Source organism: Galendromus occidentalis, unplaced genomic scaffold, assembly GCF_000255335.2.
Source record: "Galendromus occidentalis unplaced genomic scaffold, Mocc_1.1 scf7180000077515, whole genome shotgun sequence".
NCBI classification, from domain to species: domain Eukaryota; kingdom Metazoa; phylum Arthropoda; class Arachnida; order Mesostigmata; family Phytoseiidae; genus Galendromus; species Galendromus occidentalis.
This window is the reverse complement of record NW_003805503.1, coordinates 1,389,337-1,405,077: the sequence shown is the minus strand read 5'-3', so window position 1 is coordinate 1,405,077 and position 15,741 is coordinate 1,389,337. Positions and strand designations below refer to the sequence as shown.

The window sequence follows — 15,741 nt, the reverse complement described above, 5'->3', positions numbered from 1 at the left end:
ATGACAAACCTCCAATGGTCTCGAGGAGCGGATGGGGATGAAGATGAAGACCATGATGACGAAGAGGAAGATGTTGCTACGGGCGGAGGCACCGAGTTCATCAGCGACGATAACAACCCTCACGGTAGGTTTTTGGCGGAAGAACACCCCGACAAAGAGAAAAAGATTTGAAGATAAATCAATCCTGTGGATCCTTGACGCCTCGGATATGAATTTAATGCGACCCTCCGGATAGTCTCCGAAGTAGCGTCGAGAGTTGCCTTGGGGGTGAAGATGTATCGGAAACGACTCCAACGATTATTCGGAATACCCATACATACACCGGAAGCTCTCCCTCTCCAGAGCGGTCTCGCAGGAGCATATGAGCGCGATTGCACGCGCGAGTCGATAAATGAGCGTGTAATTCTGTTACACGAGCACGAGACCGATCTCGGAGCGGTTCCATTATTGTCATTGCTAGTGACGGCAGGTGCTCTTCTTGTCCGTCGAAAGGTCGCTTGAGAAGAGATTCGTCTCCGCGTTTAGACGTCCTCGCGCCAAACAACCATACGGAGAGCATTTCCCTCCTCAGGGAGAAAGAGCGATCGATTCTCCTGACTCCGCCCGTGTCCTTTCCCTCGACCCCACAAGCCACACACAATCCACCGAAACGAGTGTCTCTTCCTCCTCTACTACTTCGTTGTGGCATCGGCGACGCCAAAACGCCATCGGTACTTCAGGTCTCGAGACACTGTCTCTCGATCTTTCGTCTTTTTTTTCATATCGCGCGCGGAAAAAAAATAGGTACTCCATGAGCGGGGGCTACATTCGAGAAGCCAGCGAAGCGAGGAGAAGGGGGATGGGATCGAGAGGGGAAAGCCGCTCCGCGAGCAGTCGACCAATCCGACCTTTCAATCATTCCACTCTTGAAGCACCGAGCAAACATCGTGAAAACATGACCATTGCCAAGGAGGCTCCTGGGCGATTAATTCCTAATCGTCGCTCTTTCGTCCGACGGCTCGAGCTCGCTCGACTGGCGAATACCTACACGGAACGGTTTGCGTGACAGCGTAGTTTCGAATTTCGATCTGGGGCCAGAGCAGCCTGAATCAGCCCCGATCGGAAGGGCATGCCTCCGACGGAGACTCCCGCGGCCCTCGACAAGCGAAGAGTTCAGACTCCAGCGTCTCTTGAGAGGTTTCAACTCTTACGGCTTCTCCTCACGATTGAATAAAACTGCCGTGTCCGCCTTTGAGGATTTGAGACAAGCCACCGAAGGATTCCGGCGCAAGGAACTTTTCCCGAAGATACTTCAAGTTGCTCAGTGTCGAGCCATCGATCGAGTGGCGGGAGCCGGATGTTTTACCGGAAGAGTCGCGTTCGAATCTCACCGAAATGTGGTCTACTGATGGGCTCGCGACGATTCTCTGTCGAGATTTGCGCTAGCGCCCGAGGCGGTACGGAAGTCGCCAAAAAGCGGCGCCACCTTCGCCAACTACGAGTGTTTTGCTTGGTGTGGCCTCCTTCGTCCACTTTGTGCGGTTCCTCTTGTGGCTCGCAATTGGAGATGAGTCGGAAAGTCGGCTTCCCCATCCCCCGGTTTGAAACTCTCGATATCTTTCGTTTCAGGCATTTTGAATCTGCAGAATCCGTCGGATACCGGGTCGCGCTTGGAGGTATGCGCTGGCTGCGAACGACCCATCGTCGATCGCTACATCATGAAAGTCCGGGAAAGCTCGTGGCATGAGTCCTGTCTCATCTGCTCTGTCTGCCATCAACATCTAGCAACATCATGTTATTCTCGAGAGCGGCGAATTTTCTGTAAAAACGATTACGATCGGTGAGTACCGATTAGGGAGTAGAGCGCGTGCGCGCTCTCCCTCGTCGTCCGCGGTAGGTAGGCCAAATAACGGTATTCGGTTACGACTCTCTCCGGGAGGCAAGCTGTTGAGACTTGCTGAATTTTAATGGCGGCTCAGTTCATAAACAAAGCTCGCAACAAGGGAAACCCCGGACTCGAAACCTGCTCCAATGAGGCGGAACTCCTCCGACGAGAGGAATCGCGTCCGCAGTCGACGAGCGGAACGCTATCTGAAAGCATATTTTACACTCCGTCGGTTTCTCCGTGGTTCGTTCGTCATTTTTCGCACTGCGTCGCGAAATGAAAATTTCTTCCCGCCGCAATGGTGATATATCGCGTCGCTGTCGTTCCTCGGCGATTTCTCTCCACTTCGCCTCCCGATGCCCCCCAGTACTCCGATCCTAGTCGCAGGGTTGAAGGGTGAATTCGTATGAGTTGTCTCAAGTTTTCCATCGAGATCAGACACGTATCTCCAAGAGTTCGGTGTGGGAAGCTCGTTCCAACGATTCGAGCGAGCCGTGATCCGGATCCGGCTTTCCGTCGAGTTTCTGGGAAGACGCGGTCAGTGTAAACGGGATGGAGACAGTCTTGGTGGCGATCCTATTTCTCGCTACGGGAGGAATCTCCCCAGCCGAGCTGGCGAACAAGTCACCCCTTCGCTCGTCCCCTCCAATTCACGCTCAGTTACCCTCCACGGGACAAACAGAGCGGGTGGAGAGAGCGGTTGAATGGAATGAAGAAAAAAGCCAACACATCGCAATCCAGTTTGATTCTCGATCCGATCGTGGCACATCGTTGATCGGGTCGGGTAAGGAGGAAAAACAGAAGCGTCGAAATCGGTGATCGATACTCGTGATTGCCGAGAACGTTCATCAATTGCGACGGAGTCTCCGAAATCACTCCTCTACTACATACTACGGATCTCGTAGCCCGTGTCATCGTATCGTATGCCTTCTCAGAGAAAGAGAAGGTTCCTCTCTCTCTCTCTTCTCGGAGCAGAGAAGTTTCATCTAGCTTCCAATATGAGCTCCATCCGGGGCGTTGAGAGAATCGCTGCTGATCCTTTGAAGTGCATTCGAGTGGAAGAAGAGAGCGGACCAGTCGAAGCGAGCGCCCGACAAACAACTCTCGTGAAACATCATCGGTGTCCGCGAGAGATCTTCCAAAGAGACGAATTCTCACTGACTGAGTCAGTGGGACCGAGAGTCGAATCGTACTGACCGAGTGGCGCCTCCTTCCAGACGTGGGCGCCTCGGTGGTGTTGCACCCGGTCATCCAATAAGGGCGAGTTAGCGGGCGTTAGGCGAGCGCGGGTCGAGATTAGCAAAGCGCCGCTGCAGCACCCATTTGTCCCCGCGGGGCACCTTCAGGTCAATCCTTATTTACCCTACGGGATTCCCACGGAAATTACCTTTCTCGATACTGTTGCTGGCTCGTGACCGTTCTTTACCCATGGTCTATCCACTCGCCAGTCCCACTGCATCGAGGAGTGGATTAGGCATGTCTTCCTTGAGGCGATTCCGATTTGACTGAAGAGGCGGCCGGTCAACATCTAGAGAAACAGAGAATGTCATCGATGATGGGAGTCGGAGCTCTCCGATGGCCGAGAATCATATCGATGAGCTTCCCATGCAACAATGCAACGAAGAGGAGAGCCTCGCGAGTCTCATCTGCATGCGCCGCGATTCTCATTCATGTGATAGGACTCATGGGCTTCGCTCGCAGTGGACGATGAAAGAAATCGATGCGATCAGCCGGAGCTCTCATGCTTAGATCGTTGCTCAAGAGCGTAGTTGACCCACATAGCCTCGTTGAGTGTGATGGGAGGAATCGTCGTGCGGTTTCGGCATTCAAAAACAGAAAAAACGACGTCCGCCCTTGTGAACGGGTCTTGTCATGCATCGTGCGACCGCAATGCGGCTATCTAGTTGAAGTGTCTATAGTGGATCGCGAACGGCGATGCCTCATCCCGGATGACATTTGCCTGTGAACGAGGTAGCGAATGAGACGACTTCATGAAACTCGCATCGCCGAATCATCACCTGATCCAGCGACGAGCTGTGTGTGTTCGTCTCAGGGAAGTTTAAACCGCGGGCGACCAGCGACACGCGACCGTCCCTCCATTCAATATTAAATGCTAATAACTCTGCGAACGCCCGAGTTCTTCGCGAGGGAACGCTCACGGATGTCGCAAGGTGTGAAGCTCTCTGCCCAGGTGCGAAGCTTGCTCGGGCTCGCGATCCTCGATTACGCGGGAAAAAATCTCTTGTGAGGCATTTTTTTCTCGCGGCCGCGATGATACGAAACGTCCGTACGGACCGCCTGTCGAGAAGCTCATACGGAAACCCGCACCACCGAACGCGACCGATTCCATTGTTGGTCACGTGTCGCTGCACCGTGTCCTCTCTATTGGGAGCTGTGGCCAGGGATCCAATGAGTGAGAAGGAATGCAGTTGGACGGGACAGCCCTCTGTTCCAGACGAACAGAAATCGAAAACCAGCTCTCCGGGCTGGAATCGATGAGCCGGTCTTGTGTTGGGAATCTCCGGACATTGAATGAGAGTTCGAACGACGGCTCCAAATCTCTCCGAGATCAATCGATCCGCGATCGCAAGAAGATCGGCCCTGCCTGCCCCATGGAATCGGGGGGGGGGAAGGAGACAATTCTCGACCGGAATTTTTACAAGCGTATAACGATGCATTGCATGTGGTGAAGAAGTTTTAGAGTCACGCCTATCTTGGGGGAAGTCGCTCGGGATAACAACGAAGGAAGATGGAGGCGCGCAGGCGAGCGAGAAGTCAGTCAGTCAGCCGGGTGAGCGAGCGAGCAGTATTTCAATTTTCCTCGCCATTCTTTTAGGGATTGGCCTTTTTGCGAGCAGCGAGAATCGCTTGCGACCGAACGCAGGTGCTCGCCGCGTGACGAATGACTCCAAACAATCTTTCGCTGCTCCTTGCGTCTCCTTGCGATCCTGAGTGACAGTCACAACGACGACGAGTTCTCGGTCTCTGACTAAAACTCGTCGTATGCAGGTGCGGATTGAATGAAAGAAAACACGCTGGCCATCGGAGAGAGCCTGGGCTCGGTAACCGAGTAGTTCTTGTTCATTGAGACCAATCAAAACTCTGTCCTTCTCTCCCTTCCTCTGTTTCCGCCATCAATCTCCGGAGCTGTCATCACAGAGGATATCTTTGCATTACTTACTCGGACGTCCGAATAATTATTCCCCTCCCGGCCGGCGTCTACGTTCCGTTATTCGGTTGACCGTCCGGAGCTGTTTTCCAGTGGCATCTCGGTGGTGATACCGTGCGGCTCACGGAGATGATTCTCTTCGTCTGGCCCACGCAGGCCGACCTCAGAGTTCGACTCGCGGCTTGTCGGGCTTCGTTGAGCTTGGAATTTGTCGCAGGGCAGCGCTTTTTAATCCTCCAATTTACGACCGAGTCCCCCTCGACATACACAGGCATAAGCCACACACAGGCAGACTCTTTACGGAGACTTGGACCTCCTTGACTATAATCCTTGAACAAATGGAGCTCGCAGGAGCGACGACTGGAGACTCGTGGGCTTGCTCAATCGATCACTGTCTCGGTAACACGCTCTCCTGACATCGTATCGCTCATATTAATCTGCCAGAACATCCAGGTTAGTTGCTCCGATGCGGCTAACGGCAACGAAAGCCGAACTACACCCTCTCGATTCCATCAATCTATCTATCGAGCGAGGTCTGACCGATTGTCAGGCGTCCGGCTCCTCGTCGGACGATCGCCGGTTGCAGCGACATCACGGTCGGGAGCCATAGCTGTTCGGCTCCATGGAGAGCAAGCGGATACCGTCGGCCAAGAAACGATATCTCACTCGGAGATCCTCGCCGCAGTTTCTTATGAATCCTGAGGAGCCAGATTGATTTTACGCGGAATAACGTCCGACGTGCGAGGAGACGCGATCTCCCGTGCTGCAGCTGTGCGTCGATCTCGGTGGGCGGAGCGGCTGATCGCAATTTCCGCCGGCTCCGGTATTAACTGGTGGAAGTGAACGTGAGCCGTTCCGCACGAGAGAGATGGTCCCTCCGTAGAAACTTGATCTGAATCTACCTGCACCCAATAACAGTGTAGCCTGCCCCCGCCCCCTTCCACTCGGGGCCAGACTCGCCTGTTACTTCTTGGCCAGCCGCGACTGACTGACTGAGTTGCTCGAACGAGCGACCGACCGACAGGCTGACTGACTGCCGGCTGACTGGCTGCTTGCCTGCCGGCTGACTGGATGCTTGCCACTTGGCGACGGCAACAGCTGGCTTACGCCCCGCTTAGCATATAGGCTTAGTCAGGCGCTCGGGAGTGCTCCAGTAGAGCGCGGCTGCTGCCGCGGCCAGAGCTACTCCTGTTTCTTCTTCCGTCGTCGTCGTCGGCGGCGACCGAGGGAGCCGAGTAGCCGGAAGAAGAAGAACATGGGAGAGTTGGCATCTTGATGAGTGTTGGTGCCGAGTGCTCACGGAGGTAGAATCGAACAAGCTTGGGAATTCGTGCTGATTCAGATTGGTCACTCAGACGGAAAGCCGCTCGTCTACCTACGCCTTCCCGCCACTTCGTAACGGAGTGACAAATCGTCGTCGCTGTGTAGTTTGTCAATAACGGTGCAAGAGTTGCTCTATCGCGACTTGTACTTTCGGCCTGCATCTACGTAGCGATTCCGACTCTGGTTTCGTCGATGATGGTTTCGAGGCACGAGATTCCCGAGCAGAGGCATGCTACACGGGGTTCCGATCTGGAAGCAACAGTTCAAATGAGCAGGGAGGGATGCCCGCTGAGTTTCTTGGCAGGCGTAGGTGTCCCATGGGTGCGAGAGCCGATCGTGGAAGTTTAATAAAATCATCACATCACCCCCGAACAGTGAGGGACCGCCTGCTGATGAGAATTGGATAATGGCCCAGATTAGTCGCAGAATTGTAAGCTTCGACACACACTATCCAAGGGCTCACCTAAATCGCTGAGTCTATCGCTCGGCTGGTGCACTGGGCAAGTTCAACTGACCCCGGGACCGGAGGTAATCTCGCGAGTCCCACGCACCCGGACGAATCTTTTCCCGAATTCCAGGGTCCGGACTCCGCAAACTCCGTTCCTAATAATTCCGGATGAGCAATCAAAGAGCAGGGACCCCTGTGGCGTCGCGGGAGTTCCCGCCGAAACTGTTCCAGTCGGACCATCGCGTCGACGTGATTCACTAGAGACCCTGTAATGGAACACAGCGATTCGAGTCACCGTGTGGGACTGTCACCGGAGCGCGAATTAAAACAGAGCTCTTCGAGTAGATGGGTCGACCCCTCGACACCCTGGGGCTCAGGAGTTATGGGAAACACAGTTGGGTCGAGGTGTGAATCGTCACTTTGTCCATGAGTATGGAACTGGATGAGTGAATAGTTTTCTCGGAGCTCCTCGTTCACCAACGATCCGATTCCTTACGACGCGGCGATCGGATACGTGGGGTCGGATCGATTCCTTAAAATGAAACATTGTCTCCATCCGATCGGAGTCTCAGCCTCACTTAGAGGGAGAGGATTATCTGTCGTCTGTCGTCTTCGAAAGAGTAGAAGGAATTCCGAGGCAACGCGGGTCTGCCGAAACTTCATGCTGTCTCTTTCGGCGAAAATTTCCCTCGAGCGCGGGAGACATCCGAGCCCGTAGCCAGCCATCCATCCATCCAGTCGAACCTTTCGGGGAGGCAGCCGGTCAGCCGGTCGGAGAGCTAACAAGGCTATGACGGATGGGAACGAAGGGAACATCTGAATGAATTCCTCCGTTAGTCTTCACTGAGCACCCGCCCGCCCGTCCGCCTGCCTGCTCGCCGCTGCCGCCGTCGCTGTTGCTAGAGCAGAAGTGGGCATACCACGAATTCCTTCAGCATGATCAACACGCCCGCCCGCTTACCCACCCGCCTGCCTGCAATGATCGTCTGCCCGACCGCTTGCCTTGTTCGTTCGTTCGTTCGTTCGTTCGTTCGTTCGTTCGTTCGTTCGCCTGCCGGGTCGCTCTCTGGGTCTGGTGAGCTGCTTCAGCTTAGAAGGAAGCGGTTCGACGGAGGCTCCCTTCATTCCAGCGGAATCGAGTCGAACTCGTCCCTGGATCATCGTCCCCTACTCGACCGAACCGAGAGCTCTTTTCCGAGCACGGCGCTAAGCAAAAATATAATCCTCACGACTAGAACTAGCGATAGACAAGAAATGCAAACCCGGCGAGCCTCGAGCCTTACAGCTTGATTCGAAATAAGTTTTCACCTGAAGGTAAGGGCATAATTCTGAATCGACCGAGCGCTGAGGAATTCAGCAGATTGGGCTATCGATAGGATCATGCGTGATGTTCCGTCGAGACGTCAGCGAGGAGGGACGATTTCTTTGATCGATTTCCTGGACTTGACTACGATCTCGACCTATCGGCTGACCGATACTTTCTAATGGCCGATGACGTGTCCGTTATGAGAGACCGTGAGCGCAAAGGCTGAGCGGCTCGGCCGCTCCTTCTAATAAATTGGGGTGGGTCTCCGCGTTGAGCATGTCGAATACTTGTCGGTGATACATTTATATGACACGCCGCTCTGGTTAGCTCGGCCCATGAGCCAAACAGCTAGTTTAGCTCGCTTGCGCTGGATGTAGCGAGCAGCTTCTTGCAACTGCTGACAGGTAATCGGCCGGAAGCCACTGGGCATTTTACTGCCTCAGAGCTTCCAACGACCACTGACCACCCGAGCAAGCGAACTGGTGAACGAGCCAACCGAGTCCAGCTGCAAGGTATTGCCGCCGAGAAAATAGGGGAAAGTGTTAAAAGCAGCCGTGGCAAGCGGGGCCGAAGCGTAACGGGCTTCGTGTGTCTCGCTCCGATATTGCCTCGGCGGGACACTACCTAAGTAACGCATCGAAAACGACGCGGATGAGTCTCCGACGGATAATTATGATTCTACGAAGGAGGATGTGCCAGAAATTCAGGCTGTATTGGTTGTTAACACGACCAGCTGTTGCGCGCATCAACAACGAAATCCATATCGTCGACACCTGCAACAGCGCGCGGAGCAGCAGCAGAGACTCGAATGGATGGGTTTTTGATGAGGACAAGCGATCCGATGAAAATGACGATAAGATGGGGAGAGATCACAGACTTGTTGGCGAAACGAGCATCGGCACCTCCTCTCGATTTGCGACACACCAAATCGCTCAGGAGAGGATTTTTATGGCGATCCGACTTTCTACGAGGGGATTTGGACGACAATGTGTTTTTGAGAGGATGTCACAATAGCCGGTGGAAAAGTCGAGATTGATTTCATCATATCACCCTCGATTGGCTCGACTACGGTCCGGAGGGAAGTGAACGAGTATAGTGAAGCTATCTCGAACAAACTCGAATTTCGTTGCCTCGCTCCCTCCCCGTCGGATAATGAGATGCAAGCGGAACGCAGCCGCGGCGTGGAGGGCAGGAAAACGGGGAACAAAGGTTCGCTCCTCCGTGCTGCTCGCCAGTCCGCCAGCCCGCTGGATTCGGAGCCGGCAGACGACGACGGGTACAACGAGAGATGTGATTCTATGTGTGTAATGAAATGTGACAAGTTGCCATCTGCCCGTCATTGCGGCAGCTGTAGATGACAGCGCGGATGTCCGTCCACCTTGCGGTCTCGCTTACGACGACGAAAGAGACGACGATGACGACCACGGCGGCATCGATACCGCGTTGACGGCGGGACGAACAACATCAAGATGGAAATCGTTTCGGTATGCCTTCGTCAAACGTTCGTCGGACATGGGTACGAGGGGCTTGCCTCCGTCACGGAGGTTGAGTTGTGGCAGGACTGACCTTCTACCGTTCGATTCCGTCTCGCAAAGTCGCCGAAGACCGGCGTGCGACGCTCTTCGTCGTGGGCGAACAAGAAGGGAGAACTGCTCCGTGCTGGCCGTCCGGCGCATTCAGTGTTCTCCGGGACCAGCAAAGTTTCAGCGGAGTCAAGGCGGAGGACCGAGCTCAATGAGTCGATGGTCATAAAACTGCAGGCTTGGAAGCCAAACAAACTCACGGGGTTCTGTTGCGACCGAGCCAAAGTTCAAGCTCCGCGACCGATAACACTGTCGCAGTGAGATACGGGAGAAGCATTCTGCTACGCGTTCCTGAGTGACACCGCTCGTCCTGTGGTGGGCACCTTCCTAGTTAGGTATGTAGGAATTGTAGATGCGAATCCCTGTATCATAAATCGAGTGAAAGAAATCGATTGAGCAACCGCGGGCGGATCGTCCTCGAAACGGAATAAGAGACAACGCGGCGAATCCGACGGGCCCTCTTGGACCTGTGCGATCCTGGAAAGATCATCCCGACTTCAGCGATATAGTACCGGCGAGGGGCCACATGACATCCGAATATCGGCCCTGAGAGGGCGCGATATTAAGCTGTGGAGAGCTCACTGAAGAGGGCAATAAGCGACTCGCAGGGGAACGCCCAGTCTTGTCTAGATGGTGCTCGAGTTCAGTTGGTTGCTCCTCAAGAATTCGAGCAGCATTTTCTGATCCATCCGGCTCACTTCCCCCGGACGGTTACACTGCTGGGTCTTTATCGATGTTCCCGTCATTGCCTCTCCCATTCGTACGACTCCATGAATTCATTCGTGAACGAGCTGTGATGAATTCGATCTGTGAGTCTGAAATGAGGAATCTTCAAGTCGAACGACTCGCACGTTCCTGGTCTACATGCTGGTACACACTGGTATACGAGACTCGATGACCACCTTGCCGTCTGTCCGCCGATCTCAGAGCGAGGCTGAGCTTCAGAAATGCCGATGATGTCGGAGAGTTGCTCTCGTGCTAGAGTCGACAAACACACGATCGAGTCGCTGGATTTTTCGAGTGATTACGTTTGAATTGCACTTGAACTCTCGCATGCTAGGCTCTGAATGGAGTCCGGTTGTGGTACTCGAGAGAGAAAAAACTTTCGGCGCCATATGCGATAGGGAGGCTCGAGATTCGTGTTTGCGGTGAGAGATGTGAAGCTTTGACATCTTGAACTTCTCGACTCCTCGCCAAACACAATCGAAATGGAAAACCCCTCCAAGTTTTTGGACGCCGCGCCGCTGGAGGCGGCCAACCAGCGTTTAAATATGGTGTCTATGACACCACTGGCCCCGACTGTTTTTCTTTGGAGGAACAGTGCTCTTTCAACAGTCGTCGGTCTGCGCCGTGATTGTCACTTTCATTTCGATTCGCTCCGGGAGAAGCTACATGCAACTCTGGATTTAGAGGCGCAACAGCAGCTTCACGCTGGTGATGGAAGCGGTCGTGGTAGTCAATATGAGCTGCGACCTTTGAGCCGCGATAGCTGGCGGCCAAGCTCACTGGATGCTCGGTTGGCGGGTCTGTTGGCTGGCTGGTTGGTTGCTTGGTTGCTTGGCTGCCACGCAGGCAGGCAGGGCGGCTGGCTGGCTGGCTGGCCGGCAGGAAGTCCCGCTGAGAGAGCCCCAGGTCGGAAGGAGTCAAGCCTTAAATGGGACGGCGGGAAAACGAGGAGAGACAGCGAGAGGAGCAAGAGGGGAGACGCTCAGGGGCACGATATTGGATTTTCGCAGTGGGTTACGGCCTAGCCAGCCTGGCAGTGTGCCCAAGTGTGTGCGGCGAGAAAGGAACGAACGGCCGCGGCCGACGAAAGAATGAGTGAGTGAGCGAGCGGGCGAACCCAGCCGCGTGAGTCGAGCGCTCAGGAGGGCTTGGGACCCGGTTACATTGAGAAGGAAAGCGGAGGGGAGAGAGGGGGAAGAACGAGAGCACAGAGAAACGGAGGAGGAGACATGGGGGACCCAAATGGAATGAGAAGGGTGCCCCGGCTGGATGGGACGATGGGTGGGCGAAGCGGAGGGCAAACCGAAAAACTGAGGAGACGAATAAGAAGAATCAAGGGAGCCGTCCGACCGGCCACCCGGCCGGAGCACGAAACCTCACCAAGCTGCTGCTTCTTCTCCTCCTCCTCTCCTGTCCGTAAGCCTTCTGTCGTTCTTTTTTCCCTCTCTGTCGGACCATCCCAGCGGGAAGTCCTACTCTCGGTCTTCCACTGCTTCCACGGTGACGTACCGCAGGTTGACACATATAGTCTCCGCCGTTGTCCTCGTCCTCGGACAATCGTATGCTTATCCTTGTGTATGTACATAGCTCTTGTCTTCGTTGACACCCGTCATTCCTACATGTCCCGTATATACGGGCTCATTCACGGTCACCGGAAAAATTGTCATGAGGAGGGAGATGGCGCCTCGACCTCGTCACCGCAAGACGAGGAGCTCACAAAATCTCTTCCGGTGCACGAAATGATCGTCGTTCGAAACGCCCACTCCGCTGCTCCGAGCGGAAAACGTCGCGTTCCGGATTGAAGGAGTCGGGGAGTTTTTTTTCTTTGCTCGCTAGGCTCCCTGTCCCGAAGGAGGCTTCCAGATGTCCCTCAGACCCCTTAGAGCCCCCTCGCTGATCGGGAAATCCTTAAAACTATACCCGAAGGAATCGAGACGCGAAACTCGCTTTGCCTACACAGAGCAGCCAATTCAATCAGAGTCGGCATTATGTGGCGACGAAGCGAATTACCGATGTCGGCAACGCACCAAAGATTCCGCTGGTCTGAGTTGCTGCTGCTCAAGCAGAATTGTCAAGGCATAAAATCCTAGCAACGAGAGTTCTAGTCCGTGGGAAACAGCAGTGCCGCGGTGACCAAAGGTGGAACGACGGAGAGAGACGGCGATTGAGCCACAGAGCGAGCACGGGAGTGAACTAGCGAATTCTATCGGCACGAGACCTGATTCAGTGTTGTACTATTTGCGCTTGAACAGTGGCTTGAGCTCCCTCATCGTCCGCTCAACTGAGCCAGATTGGCGGGATCGCGCGCGCGCGAGGGAGAGTGGGGAAAGCCGAGCAACTATCGACGCGGTTAACTGCACTCAGCTATTTGCACTAGAACCCTTCGATGGTTCTTCCACGATTCGCTCATTTACCCCTCGGCCCTCCCCCGCGAGCGTCATCCCCCGACGACAAACTACCGATGTCGAAGGGAGGGGCGGGGGGTTGGTCCAGAGAGAACTGGACAGCGTCCAGCACCGCAGGTCTACGCTCGAAAGGAGGTCGTTTGACTGTGCTTTGTAAGCCTTTGTCCAATAGAAAGATGCTTTCGGGTGCTTATTCGCTCGCTCGGTAGAAGGTAAGCAAGCCCAGGAACGAGCGAACGGCGGGCGAGAGGCGGTCGGTGGGTCGGTCGCGCGTTCGAGCAGCTGAGTCGGTTGTCATTCTGTGTGCGGAACAAACAGGCCCGGGGGAACATCTTATTGCTGTTGACTCCTTCCTTCATTTCTTGCCTTCCTCCCCACTCCGTCTGTACTTCCTGAGGCTCGCAACTGTGTGCTGCTTCTGTTCCCTCCGCTCTCGTTAGCTCTTCTGCCAGGAGAGCCGACGAGCGCGCAACTAGACTGTCTTCCGCTTCCTCTCGCGCGAAGCGGTCGCAGCGAGACGGAGAACGCAGCAACAACATCAACAACGTCAAGTATTCCGATCACCAGTGCACGGCTACGGGTCTACTAGTACTATCTCGTTCGACAAACAGTCGGTTTGGTACACAGCCAGCGAGACCGACTGATACGGCGCGGCGGTGCTCGCTGAGCAGGCCCAATAGACCGAGTCCACACTCTTATCTGTCGAAATGTAATATATCGATGTTTAGTGACGCTGGAAGCTCGGCGGGAAAATACCTATTTGATTGCACCTTGAACACAACCGATCCGTGGGAAATCCTTCCGCCCATTGTCAGTCTACTATATTGAGATACGGGTCCTCTCAGGAGAACAAGGACCCACAACCCGTGGGGAGCCTTCATGGATGTCGCGGGCTCTTCCTAGAATCCAAATTGAGTTCCAGAGGGTCTGATTAAGACCTATTGATACCGACCTCGGAGTATCCGAATCCGAGTGCGCGGATAGGTGGCGTCTCGGTCTCGTCGGTGGTACGGCGAGCGGAGTTGCGGAAATTGCGGAATCATGGACGAGGATTGGCGATGCGTAACTTCGATGTTTCCGCTCTCTTGCTCCAGGTTGTTCGGAGCAAAATGTGCTGCCTGCACGGGATCGATCGCACCAGCAGAACTTGTCATGAAGGCACTTGATCAGGTTTACCACTTGTCGTGTTTTCTGTGTTGCACCTGCGGACGTCAGCTGCAACGAGGTGACGAATACGTGCTCAGAAACGGACGTCTCTATTGCCGACAGGACTTTGAAAAAGAAATGCACCTGCTGCAGCAGCTAAGAGGTAAGCGGAACGTCGCGACGACGAAGAAGCGAACGCCGCGCCTCGGGGCGCGGGCTTCTCGTCGAGCGGGCTTCACGCGGAGTGGATTCCCAGACCGGAGAGGGAGCTAACGTCCATGAAACCGTTCGCAGGCAACGACGCCGCAGTGATTCCCGTAGGTGGCCCAGTTCCAGGTCAGACAATGCTGCCGGGAGCTCTGACGTCTGGACCGGGCGCTCCCGTCGTAGGTGGCGTAGGTGGTAACGGTGGCGGCGGAGTCGGTGGTGCCGGCGTACCATCGGTCGGCACGCCGGGGGCCGGGCAGAGGCCTGACGGACGAAGGGGGCCCAAGCGTCCTCGAACGATACTGACAACGGCACAGAGAAGGGCCTTCAAGGCATCGTTCGAGATCAGTCAAAAGCCCTGCAGAAAGGTTCGCGAAGCGTTGGCCAAGGAGACGGGACTGAGCGTTCGGATCGTCCAGGTCTGGTTCCAGAACCAGCGGGCGAAACTCAAAAAGATCCAAAGGAAGCAGCAGCAGCAACAACGTAACGGCAGCGCGGGGGTGTCACGCACGACGCAAAGCAACTGTGGAGACTCTTCCGAATCGGAGATGGCCTCATCGACGAGAGATTCGTGTCGACGATCCGAAGATGGCCGGCAATCGGCATCTCCCGATCTTGTCGGATCTTCACCCTACCGAATGGGTCTTCACGATATGGATAGCGCAGGAGCTTCGCCGTCGTACAACATGATGTCATCGGCTTCGCTACCGTACGAAGGACAGCACATGTCGTTCTACCAGCAGACGGAACAAGCTTTCATGAAGGCAGAGATAGGCGCAGACTCCGAGTCCAGTCTCGGGGGTCTGGAGGACGTTCTCATCGCTTCCTCGCAGCGAGGCAACAGACAGGGGTAAGACCGAGGCGCAATTCCGACCTTATTAACCAAGCGTTCGCCACGCAGCTCGTCGATTCTCGTCTCCGATCGGGAGACGCTTCCGAAATTACGTCGAGGATGCCGGTACCAGTCGGAGGTTTTTGGGAATCCCGGCATCGCTCTCAAAAGCGCGAATTTCCACGAATTTTCGCGGAATGGCGAAATTCCGAGTTCTGGGCGATGGCACACCCATCTGATTCACATGTAGGCTTCCTCCGTTTGCAGATGTACACCAGGCGATGATGAGGCCTCCGCTCTGTTAGCACGCTCATTCACTGGAATTCAGACTCCGCTGAACCCGATCGACCGACTGTATTCGATGCAAAGCTCGTACTTCAACTCCTCGGCCAATACGGAAGATCACCTCAAAGCACAGAACGTCTGAGGAAACTCTGCTCGCTTCCCGACTGATTCTGCCCTGGAGTCAGCGGAGCGATCTCTCTCTCGAGCCGGCCTCGTCTGCGTCGAGGGCGTAGACGAGGTCGTGCTGTATGATTCGATTCGATCTTGGAACATATCACTCACTCAAGATATCGTCTAGCTGAGGAAGTTCCGCGGGAAAACAGACGATAGTCGGAGCGAACGTGCTAAGCGGGGGCGCTTCAGCCCAGTGAGCGGATCGGGGTCTGGGCGCCAACAACAAATTCTCCGTCTCGGAGCCATCGTCTCGGAGCGTCAGTCGCTCAATAA

The 15,741-nt window shown here is 55.0% G+C and overlaps 1 protein-coding gene across 1 annotated transcript; it reads left to right on the top strand.

Annotated features, from left to right (window-relative positions):
• Nucleotides 1–15,436, top strand: LOC100909136 (LIM homeobox transcription factor 1-beta-like). Its single transcript, XM_018640989.1, has 5 exons — nt 1–124; nt 1,609–1,819; nt 13,919–14,133; nt 14,370–15,027; nt 15,277–15,436. Exons 1-5 carry the CDS (start codon nt 1–3, stop codon nt 15,434–15,436), a joined length of 1,368 nt encoding a protein of 455 aa, XP_018496505.1.
• The last annotated feature ends 305 nt before the right edge of the window (nt 15,437–15,741 follow it).

Excerpts from the sequence above, each read along its gene's own strand:
- LOC100909136 (XM_018640989.1), top strand. The coding sequence starts at position 1 with ATGACAAACCTCCAATGGTCTCGAGGAGCGGATGGGGATGAAGATGAA. Across the intron at positions 14,134-14,369 it reads CCTGCTGCAGCAGCTAAGAG|GTGGTAACGGTGGCGGCGGA; the intron begins GTAAGCGGAACG and ends TAGGTGGCGTAG. Across the intron at positions 15,028-15,276 it reads CAGCGAGGCAACAGACAGGG|ATGTACACCAGGCGATGATG; the intron begins GTAAGACCGAGG and ends CTCCGTTTGCAG.